General features: G+C 44.2%; 1 protein-coding gene across 4 annotated transcripts; it reads right to left on the reverse strand.

Moving 5' to 3' along the window:
• Positions 1 to 6654: 6654 nt before the first annotated feature.
• asb6 (ankyrin repeat and SOCS box containing 6) lies at positions 6655 to 10833 on the reverse strand. Of its 4 annotated transcripts, none has more exons than XM_018758307.1 (7): positions 10782 to 10833; positions 9989 to 10108; positions 9383 to 9552; positions 9188 to 9294; positions 8984 to 9092; positions 8755 to 8841; positions 6655 to 7841 (listed from the first exon to the last, which is right to left on the reverse strand). In XM_018758307.1, the coding sequence occupies exons 2-7, from the start codon at positions 10093 to 10095 to the stop codon at positions 7102 to 7104; spliced, it is 1320 nt and encodes a 439-aa protein (XP_018613823.1). In that variant the 5' UTR covers positions 10096 to 10108; positions 10782 to 10833; the 3' UTR covers positions 6655 to 7101. The 4 variants fall into 4 exon arrangements, with proteins under 4 accessions (XP_018613823.1, XP_018613825.1, XP_018613827.1 ...); XM_018758309.1 differs by having other exon boundaries at positions 9989 to 10113; positions 10782 to 10800; XM_018758311.2 differs by lacking the exon at positions 10782 to 10833 and adding an exon at positions 10626 to 10769.
• Positions 10834 to 11790: the final 957 nt, after the last annotated feature.

Here is an 11790-nt window from a genome sequence, read left to right on the forward strand (position 1 = left end):
TCGCACAGCTGAATTCATCCATAAGTCTTGGTGAAAGTGGCATCTTGGGTAAAGAGGAGGACCTGCAGTGCAGCCTGGAGATGATGCACACTTTCAAATGTTCATGTACACTACTGTCGCCATTGATGTAGGCATGTAGACATTTCACAGAGAATTTAAGCAACATAAAAGTATGAAAAACAAACTCAGCAAATGCAGGGACAGTCTGGAATATTTATACTGTGTATAAAGATATATTTCGGCTTCTCTCTGTAAGCTTTCAAATCCACACTGAAAAGTGACTCAGAGAAAATAGTATTGGTTCAGTAACTTCTAATGCACATCATGAATTTAATTATATGTTGTTGTATTCGATTAGTTATGATGCATCAGAAGGGGTTTTCATGTTTGTGCTGCATCACATCTGGTGTTTTTACCAACCAATTTCAGCAATTGCTTTTCCCAGAGACATTGGGCGCAAGGCTGAAGGGGTGGGGGGTACACCCCAGACAGAATTCCAGTCCATTGTAGGGCCACGACTAGGTACCCAAACACAGCCGGCAAAGGTACTGGAGCAATCGCAAGGCAAGCACCTTGCTCAAGGGCACGACAGCCGGAGGCAGGGATTGAACCAGCAACCCTTAGAATCAAGGGCAGTGGCTGCAACCAGGACTCCACCAGCCACCCTTCTGGTGCTTTTACTGGAATTTAATAGAGAAGCAAAAGAAAGAAAATTGAATTCCACTTTTTTACACCCGAGTTCTGAATCTTTTTAATAGCTTTAAAGGTGTAAAGTCACACACGCACAGGTTGAAGCCACTTGTCCTGAGCGGGGTCACGGCAAGCCGTAGCCTAACCCAGCAACACAGGGCCTCAGGCTGGAGGGGGAGGGGACACACCCAGGATGGGATGCCAGTCCATCACAAGGCACCCCAAGCAGGACTTGAACCCCAGACCCCCCAGAGAGCAGGACCTGGCCAAACCCCTTGCACCACCACACCCCCAGGTGTAAAGTCCCAAAGTGTAATTTGAGTTTTGTTATTTTAAGGGGTTCTGGTTTTTAACACCTTCTATATTTTTGTGGAGGCTGTACCATAGACCGGAATGTTGAAGTCTGTTGACTGACGAAAAGAGAAGGAAATGATTTTCTAGTCTCTTTCACGTGTTAAAGTACCATTTACTGCTTTAATGTGAGCCTGCTTATTATTTATAATGATCTGTAAAGCTGGATATTGTTTTACGGTATTTTGGTGATTTAATGAAGAGAAGTTTAACAGAGAACAAAAATGTGAACATTTCATGAATGCAGTGGGTCAAAGGAGAGCTTTCCAGCGAATGTGTTCTACATCACTGCACACGCATGCACCATTTACACGCGTGTGCTGCGCATTGCGTCCTGCTGCAGCGTTCGGAGTAAACGGCTCGGACAGCTCCAGTGCATTTAACGTATCTTGAAAAACCCGTCTCATTTACAGTGGTTAAATTTCACTGGTTGCCTTATCGCTCTTCACACACACACACACACACACACACACACACACACACACACACACACACAGAGTCACATGTGATGTGAGCATGCCCGAACACACACAAACACGCAAATCTCTCCGCGTCTTATGGTTTGGGGTAAAGGAAAGCACCGCCACGCTGGTAATCTGCAAAGCCTTGCATAAACCGCACGGCTCCTCTTCCAAGCTGTTGCAATGCGGTATAACATATTAGGCCTGGGAATGCATGCTATTGTGACCGGAATATTAATACTCTCCTAACATTTTACTACGGAGCATGAATTTTGAAGCGCAAATGTGCTTATCTTAAACTTCTACAACAATTTTATTGCGGAAAATATTTTCTAGCTTTTTTGAAAGCGTTTGCATTCCATTAATGGGCAGCAGGTGGAGCAGTGATTAGAGCAAAGGGCGTCATAAGCGGAAAGTCACAACACCATCACAGTTAATGATTTGTGCATAAATTAAACTAACCATAATATCTTCAGTACATTTACATTTACATTTATTCATTTAGTAGACGCTTTTCTCCAAAGCGACGTACATCTCAGGGAAAATTCAATTTGTGCATTACTTTAGGAGAAAGAGAGACGTAGTTGCAGACATGCGATTCTTAAGTAAACCTAGCTTATTTCAGTAAATATCTCAGTTTAAATGTCTACAACTGTGGCTTTTTTTTAAAATAGGATGCACATAGCATTTAAAAAATAACAACTTATCCATCCATCCGTTATTAATAAGCACTTGTCAAGTGCAGGGTTGTGGCAGTCCAGAGCCTATCCTGGAAATGCAGGGTGTAAGCAGGATGCAGCCTGGAGGGCGCACACACACACACACACACACACACACTCATTCAGTTATATATACACTCATTAAGGGGAATTTAGAGTCACCATTTCACCTGCAACATACCTGTTTTGAGAAATGTACATTCATGTTAGTAGAGGTGTGGCACAATTCATTGGGTTGGTTTGTTCAGAAATAAGCAACAGGCTGGGCAACCTCTGTAAAGGGTGTTTCCCAGTCCTGATTTGTGGCTACTTTATAAGCCACTAGCTTTTATGTGACTCCAGCGAATCATAATTTAGCACCAAAGGAAGGGCGCTACATGGGAAGAAGGGAAGGCGCATTAAATAGCGACTCCCTTTGGGTTGGATGGTGCAACGTGATTCGATGTGAAATCGCTGCTCGATGCACTTAGCCATGGAAAAGAGGCAGGCAGGGGGCAAAAAAGAAAAATCATATATGCAAATATTAATCAGTGTGTTCATTTTCCTGTAAGGCCTATAATTTAAAGCACCTTTTTCATAGATTTATTGATTGTACAGTAGATAAAAAGGTCGATTGCGACAGCAGAATGAAGATCTGATGTGGTTGCTGACAACATTTAATTTACATATACAGCTGGCTGCTTTACTGTACCGTAAATATTTTTTTCTTGGGTACAACAGAAGGAGCAGGGACTGGGGCACAAACCAAGAAACCTTGCGGTTGCAAGGCCATGACGTTGAGTGTTATGCTGCACGTTATCTTGTGCCATGTTAATATCTGCTATATTTTCCATGCTGACATAACACACACACACACACACACACACACACACACACACACACACACACACACACACACAGCCTGAACCGCTTTCCCATACGGGGTCGCGGGCAGCCGGAGCCTAACCTGGCAACACAGGGCGAAGGGCTCTTATGTTGCCAGGTTCTAAATATAGCAGTGGATGGACCTGCAGTGACATGGAACCAAGTAGCTTAGTGGGTACAGCTGGTGCTTTTGGATCCAAAAGTTGTAAGTCTGAGTTCCACGTCTTGCTGCTGCTGCCCATGGGGAAGGTACTTAGCCTCCAGCACATTTATCATTTTTATTTCTATTCTTTTATTTAGTCATTCACTTTCATTGCAAGTTTTGTTTAGAGATATTTGAATATATATAATGGGGGCACGGTGGTGCAGTGGGTTGGACCGGGTCCTGCTCTCCGGTGGGTCTGGGGTTCAAGTCCCACTTGGGGTGCCTTGCGACGGACTGGCGTCCCGTCCTGGGTGTGTCCCCTCCCCCTCCGGCCTTACGCCCTGTGTTGCCGGGTTAGGCTCCGGTTCCCCGCGACCCCGTATGGGACAAGTGGTTCTGAAAGTGTGTGTGTGTATTTATTTATTTATATTTATTTATTTATTCTTCTGTTGAGGGGCACGGTGGCGCAGTGGGTTGGACCGCAGTCCTGCTCTCCGGTGGGTCTGGGGTTCAAGTCCCGCTTGGGGTGCCTTGCGACGGACTGGCGTCCCGTCCTGGGTGTGTCCCCTCCCCCTCCGGCCTTACGCCCTGTGTTGCCGGGTTAGGCTCCGGTTCCCCGCGACCCCGTATGGGACAAGTGGTTCTGAAAGTGTGTGTGTGTATTTATTTATTTATATTTATTTATTTATTCTTCTGTTGAGGGGCGCGGTGGCGCAGTGGGTTGGACCGCAGTCCTGCTCTCCGGTGGGTCTGGGGTTCAAGTCCCGCTTGGGGTGCCTTGCGACGGACTGGCGTCCCGTCCTGGGTGTGTCCCCTCCCTCTCTCCAGCCTTACGCCCTGTGTTGCCGGGTAGGCTCCGGTTCCCCGTGACCCCGTATGGGACAAGCGGTTCTGAAAATGTGTGTGTGTGTGTGTGTGTATTCTTCTGTTGTATAATCTGCGAATACAATTGGTATATATACTGGGTTTTAACGTAACTTATGGCATACTCTTAATACTGCATTTTGTGGAGCTGCACTAAAGATTTTCACTCTTCTCTACATGTTATGTTGACGATGATGTGACAATAAAGCTTGATTGGATTGGATTGGATTGTGCACGCTTGTTTTGACATGTCTCGTAATCTCTACCATTTGGTGTTTTCCACTTGCTTTTGGCCCAAGTGCTGTACCACTGGGTGCCACGGTGTCATTACTGCTCAAAATTTCCGAACTTTAAATGTCATAGTTTACGTAATACAGTTACACTCTAATGAAGGCATTCCTCCGAAATGTAATAAAAATTTAAAAGTAAAAATTTAACTGCAACTGAGCACATAAAAGACAGTGCCAAAATATGTAGAGGATAGTTTGTGTTCACACTTCATTTTTTCCTAAAGAATTATATTTTGGCATCTGTGTCCAACGACTAACTAGGCCCATGACAAGTATTTCTGCATTTTTTTATTGTATAAAAAAAAATTTATATTTCCTTCCACTAAATTCCATCCAGAGCAGAATTGTGTTCTGCTCCATTTCATATGCAAATTGACAGGGTCTCTTTGCATCCTCAGCACGTGACTGGTACAGTGGTTCAGAGTCATAATGTAAAAATGAAATACAGCCTGATTAGGAGCTCTGGTCATACCACGGTATCGCTTGTTTGCACTTGTGTTCTGAACACCTGTCTGCCTGCTGGTGCGTGTCTGAACATCGCTGTTCCGCTGATCTTTTTGCTCTTCTCTACTGTCATTATTAATGCAGCACAAACATGAAACCGGAAATGTTTGTAAAATATAAAATATTGTAGTCCAGATACGCTGACAACAGAATGCAAACGTACTGCATAAAACATAGTTAAAAACTTTTCACACTGATCCCCCACAGAACTGGATACTGCATAATGAAAAATTCAATACAATGTATGAAAAAAGTAGTTTGGTTCACATAACGGGATTTTTTCCCATTTCATGGGCCATTTTGTTCACCATAGTCGTGAAAAGAAGACACAAAAATGCAGTCCTCACAGTGTGACAAGCAACCACTGCATACAATGCAACCTGCCCTTTAAGCGGCTAATAGACAATAAAAATGGTCACAAACGTGATGAAACATTCTGGTATGATTTTCTTTCTTGTATAATCTTTATATTATACAGAGTAATATTGTTACTCTAAAACGTGTGTGTGTGTGTGTGTGTGTGAGAGAGTGTTTTAGAGTTTTTAGGTGCAGCTTTGTAATTTTGAACACATATTTCCTGCAATAAAGCCAATTTGACACATAAGAGTGATTTACAGAATGAATGAGGTCCTGTGCGAAGATTCATAGAAATCAGGGTTCAATGTAAAACAGATGCAATACATAAAAGGTATGAGCAGCTCTATTACCTATTTAAACTATTAATTTTATCCCACATTAAGAAAACATATTGAAGATGAATCCATGATAAATACTGGATTCACAGCACTTAAAAAAAGGTTAACTATGAAATAACATGCTGTAATTACAGATAATGGAAAAATTAAAACATGTAATGACTGCTAAAAAACAAATATAAATATAACTATCTTGGTGTGATACTGGTCTATGTATAGAGATGGCAGAGGCAAAAAAAAAAACTGCAAATAGTGGCATAGCAGGTACAACCTTTTGGAAGTACCCTTGATCAAGGTACTTACCCTGAAATGATACAGTGCAAACTAAGTAAGTGGTTTTGGGTGATATGACATTTTATGCTGCTTTGGAAAGTGTTTGATTAAAAAGAAAATACATTTTGTAATATTTATGAACTACAAAGAACATTTAGCCAAGAAATACAAGTGCTACAGTTTGTTCTGTATTTTAAGGAGCAAAAATAAGAATTAATATTATTCAATATTCATTGTGCATGTAAATTACATTGAAAAGAAAATGTTAAATTAATAATGTTCTTACTTCTCCATTTCTAGACCTATAATAGGATAATGAAACATTAATTCTAACAAATTCAAACTTTCAAACCAAAACCACTGAAATTTATCAGGCATCAAACTTCTCAACTTAAATCACCGGTCTGGACACTGGGTATTAAAACTTGCTTACTGCAGTTGAAGTGTTTACATGTTTACTCAAATGTGTGTCTTTTGACTTTGACCCTTTGTGCTGGTATGAGATCTTTCATGTGAACATCCTCAACTTCAAAGGAAAAGTTTCCCATCCATCCTTAACATCTGGGTCATAAACCTGTGTGAGTAAACCTAGGCAACTCCTGTATGGGACAGAATTGGAATATTATGCTTTCAAATCCTACATTTCTCCAGTAAAACTCACACAGGTGTAAAAATGGGTAAATAACTAGATTAAGCTTAAAGTTGTAATTTGCTTTTAGAAAAAAAAAAAAAAGCATCAGCTAGATGAAGAAATGGCTCACTTCCTGCTCAAATTGGTTAACTGAACGAACCAGTTTGCAACGCGTGGACTCGCACCTTTGGAACATTTTGTGGAAAGAAAAAAGTAACCTAAGTTGATAGAGTTTTATTGACATGGTGAACACACACTCTGATCCTTCACAAGTGCAACGGTTCACCTTGATCACAAGCACATCAGTGACGCGCACAGTTCATCTCCATTTTCCCGACAGCAGAAATCAAGTCCCTGACACTCGCTCACTTTCACACTGATCAACATCACTGCCAGAGAGGAGTGTCCGTGAACGGCAACCTTAGTTGGCACAGTCCAAACAAAAGAGTCTCTGTAATAAGTGGCAGCTCGAAGGCCTCCATGGTTACAAGTTAAAGTTTGCTGCCCCACCCACAGAGATCATCATTGTGGCTTTCGAAACCTCGGAGGCACAAGGTGCTGCAAATGCTTATCCAGCGACGCCCCCTGTGGTCAGTCCTAAGGAGAAGGGTTGATCAGCGCAGGGTGCGGTGTGGCTTGAAGCAGTCCGGCCCCAGCTTGGGCAAAGGCTTGGGGGCAGGCAGCAGATACTCCTTCAGACTGTCCGGCAGGGGCAGCGCCTTCACCTTACTCTCCAGGTTCCATGGCTGCAGGTGGTGCCGGATGACGGCCCGGCACATACAGCGCAGAGGAGGGGGGCCCATATCCTGGCCCCGGGACAGGCCATGCAGGTCCAGCAACCCCTGAAACCGGGAGTCCTGTTCCACGAGGGGCATGTCTACCGCCTGGGGCAGGGGCAAGTGAGGCGAGGAGACCAGCGCCAGGTCAAGGAGAAGTTCCGCCTTAGTCAGGAGATCAGCTGCCAGCACTGGGTCTGAGCTGGCCCAGAGGGTGGAGCCCAGCCTGTCAAAAATTAAGCGGTGGCCCATCCAGCACCGAGCGCCATGGCGGGAGCAGCGGAAGAGGGCACCGCTCTGCAGCAGCAGTACAGCCAGAGGAAAGAGCAGGTCAAAATACTCCAGGCAGGTCTGCATAAGGGAAGCCTCCCCCGCCTCCTCGTCGTCCTCGGAGTCTCCAAAGGCAAGGCAGCAACTGGGATCGGCGCCGTGAGCCAGCAGCAGCCGTGTCACACCCAGGCAGAAGCGTCCAATCTCAGAGGCGTCCTCCTGAGTGCCCTCGAGTGCCTCCTTCACCAGGAAGACGAGAGTAGACACAGGTGTCTCACCTTCCTGTGTGGCCGCCCGCACGTCAGCACCTTTAGGAGGGCAGGAAGGAGAACACAGGAGAGATCTTTTCATTTTTTCCTAAATATTCATTAATTTAACTACAGAACAGAACCAGGTTACAACAGACAGAACTGGTTAATCAATAAAATACATACAGACACAGATCAATACAAGGCAAGGGCAGAAGGTTACAGTTTTTAATCGGGGTGGACATGTTGCAGTATGTAAGAAGTTATACAGGTAAACAATTCTAAAATTAATAATTATGAAGAATAAAACTTTGTAGAAGTTACACATCTGAGTCAAACAGATATTTGTGGATTGGAACATGTGGTACAGACCACAGCAATGAAGTACATTTTCACAACTAATGTTTAATCAACCTACAATTCATAACTTTGTCAAAAACTGAATTTGGGTGATGTTTCAAGGTAAATATAGAAGGTTGAAAATCTATATTTTTGCAGAACATTTTAAATAATCAAATGAGCATTGTCCCAGTGAGCCTATAACCTATCATATTCAAGAAAAAAGATGCATCAAAGTACCAACAGCCACTAGAAATATGGTATTAATAATAATAATAATAATAATAATAATATTATTATTATTATTATTCATACATACAAATCTTACTTTTTTCCATTATTTTAAGACACTTCCCTCCAATGTGACTTGATGTTGCAAATAGATCAGTGTACAAAACTATTTACCCATTTATACAGCAGGGTACTTTTTACAGTATCATTTCAGGGAAAATAGCCTGTTCAAACATTCCACAGCAGGAGGGGGATTCAAACCCTGGTCCTCTGATTGGAAACCAATGGCACTAACCACAACTCCACCCGCTGGATGGGGAACAAGCGCTTAACGCAACAAAAAGCTGTGAAAAGTGCTCAGGGCTCCTCCAATCACTAGGAGGCCGGTCTGAATCTCACGTACCTTTCTCAAGTAGCAGTCGGATGTTGTCGGTGTTGCGGACTGTGAGCCCATCACTGCTTGCCAAAGCATGGAGCAGAGCAGTTTTCCCTGCCAAAGACAATCAAAGCGAGAGACAAGAAATGATTCATGAGGATTTAACAATGACATCAGAATGTGGTATATTGTAAATGTCTTAAGAGCCATTCGAAGATGCATCACTTAGATCCAACAGGAGTGACTGTCACAGTACCATTCTTGTCTCGAGCATTGACATCGGCACCCAGGTCGAGCAGCACGCGGAGGCAGGGAAGTCGTTCGGACTCCTCGCCAGCCAGGTCCAGGGGGCTGCTCTCATGGATCTGCTCAAAGGGACAACACATTAGGAAGGGCGTGGAAGTCCATCAAGGTCAGGTACCCCGTTAGGGTGAGGTCCATCTTCACCTGCAGGACTCACCCGGTCTCTTTTATTGATGTCAGCCCCGTAGCGCACCAGCGCCTGCACCATTCGGGGCTGGTTCCTGAGTACGGCAATGTGTAGGGGGTTGTAGTAGGACACAGGATCTGGAGAGGCCAATGCACAGACGCAGGTGAAAAACAGCAACAAGAGGACCCAGGATGGATCCAAATGGAGTCCAACTGCTTCACTCACCCTCAAAGTTCAGATCAGCCCCATAGCGCAGGAGAACTTCAGCGGCAGGTACCAGGCCGCGCTCAGCGACTTTGAACAGGGAGTAGCTGACACCTTCCTCAAACATGGGTGACCGGGACTCCTTCTCTAGCAGTTCCACAAGGAGGTCCATATTCCCCGCACCGCTGCTCCTGTCACAGTCAATGGAGAATCACGTGGATCAGAGAGCTACCGTATACAAATGGATACTGCAGTTCCTTTAACTGCAAGCGCAGCAGTGGTGCCACAGTGTGCAATGCTGGTGCCTCAAAGATCCTGGGCTCCAGGTTTTAACCTAGCTTACCCTGCGTGGCATTTACAAGATCTCACAATTGCGCGAGTTTCCTTCCGGTGCTCTGGTTTCCTCCCCCAATTCAAAAACACATGTTTCAGGTGAGCAAGTGACTCCAAATTCCCCTTACTGTGCAAGTGGGTGCCATTGTCCAGTGATAAACTGGTGTCCCATCCAGTGCTCCCTGCCTCACACCTTATGCTGCCAGGACAGGCTCTGGATCACCGCAACCCCACACTGGACAAGCAATTACTGACAATGGATGGATTTTCACCGGGATCTGCTAGATGACTGACCTCTCCCGAGGACTCGCACCTTCCTCAAGCCCCAGCGCACACAGCACCGAGTCCACCAGGGGCTGGTACTCATAGACAATCCTCCGGAAACCATGTAGAAAAGGCATGTTCTCAGATCACCTGCACTTGGACACACAGACAGGCCAATGGTAAAAATCACAGCTTTTCTGATCAACACAAACACGCAGCAACATGGGCATCGATCGCTGGAAATAACTTGACACAAACGTGACCTGCATGTCAACCAGTTAGTTAAATGCCAGAGAATAATGGACATGTGAGGACTGATCTGACGGTGTGGTCAGAGTTCATATGATCTTCACCAGATGCAATCAAATCAAAAAACCTACAGGGATCAGTTGAGTTACCAGCGTCTACTGAGTTCGTATGACTCGTTGACTGTTGACCACAACGCAATTTACAGTGTACAAACACCGAGGATTAAAAGCTAGTGTAACACACTTGGGTTACAGTCACACTGAGTGTGACATTCAGAAAATATAAGCCATGTTAACACTTCGTGCCACGTAAGTTTTAACTGAGGATACGATAACTATTAATTTAATTAAGTTATTACACACGTCGTCGTCAAGAGAGCTGCCAGACGTCGAACAACCGATTCTGTCGCTCATATTACCTGCCGGTCTCCTCCTGCGCAACCGAACTTTTTACTAGGTTCTGAAGTATTTCAGTGTAGAATCCCTTGCCTGAAACACTCCACCGCTGCGTAACATTACTAGAACCGGGCTCGAAGAAATACACACAAGGCGACTTCAAACGCACTCCGACTCACCTTCTTGAACCGAACCGGAAGCACAGAGGTACGAGAGGAAGGAGCGCTGAAGGAGGAATTCAAAGGAGCGAACCGCCAACGGACGTCATGACGTCATGACGCAGGTCAGCGCGCGTTTCAAAATAAACGTCTCGGAGAACACAGACTGTGCTCTCCCTTCACAGAACGCAACACTCAAGACAGAGAGAGACTGTCAAAATGCGTTGTGTCATATATTTACATTTATTCATTTAGCAGACGAGTTTTGTCCAAAGCGATGTACATCTCAGCAAAAGTACAATTTTATGCATGATTATATAAGGGAGGCATAGCTGCAGATAAGTCAAGCAACTAGTTTGTTCCCCAGCACTTGCTGCATCGAGGTTCATCGTTCAAGTAGGGTGCATAAGACACAGGATAGACAAATCCCGATACCCCCCAACCAATTGTTTTTTTTTTTTTTTTAAAATGTATTTTAACCTGTAGCTGTTTTTAATTTAACGGTGTATGAACGCACTGCCGTTTTCAACGCACTGCTATAGTGCTTAGAACTGTCGCGTTTGGATCCAAACTGGTTGTTGGTCAGATTGAGGTGGCTGCGCCACTGTGCCGACCCATCTACAATTTAAGCGGTTTCAGCAAATATGTGTGTGATAACACCGTGTAGATATAGTAAATGTACAGAGGGCAGTTCTGTCCCTGTATTTCTTTATCTGACATCTAGTGACTCACACAGTGGTGTTTGCCTACTGAGATATTACACTGATTTACCCCTTTACAGCAGGTTAATCTCCTGCATCAGTTGTAGTAAAATGCAATATATCATTCATTAGTTTTTGAGCGAAATTTGACTTATGAACTTAAACCTACGTTGATTTTTAGATATTTTTTATATTTTGATCGGAAGTCTATTATGTTTCACGCCGGTCAAGCTCTTAAGTTTATCATGTATAATTTAACAAGCCCATTTTGTAAAATTCGCATCTACTCCGTTTATTACGGTAATATTGTGGCGCCCAGCGCCATGGCT

The sequence above is a fragment of the Scleropages formosus genome, chromosome 17 (assembly GCF_900964775.1).
Source record: "Scleropages formosus chromosome 17, fSclFor1.1, whole genome shotgun sequence".
Taxonomy (NCBI): Eukaryota; Metazoa; Chordata; class Actinopteri; order Osteoglossiformes; family Osteoglossidae; genus Scleropages; species Scleropages formosus.

Bases quoted from the DNA above. Each gene is read 5' to 3' on its own strand.
- asb6 (XM_018758307.1), bottom strand. From the start codon at position 10,095: ATGCCTTTTCTACATGGTTTCCGGAGGATTGTCTATGAGTACCAGCCC. The intron at 9,295-9,382 runs GTGAGTGAAGCA...TGGCCTCTCCAG, and splicing joins GGCTGATCTGAACTTTGAGG to ATCCTGTGTCCTACTACAAC. The intron at 9,093-9,187 runs GTGAGTCCTGCA...CCCTTTGAGCAG, and splicing joins ACATCAATAAAAGAGACCGG to ATCCATGAGAGCAGCCCCCT.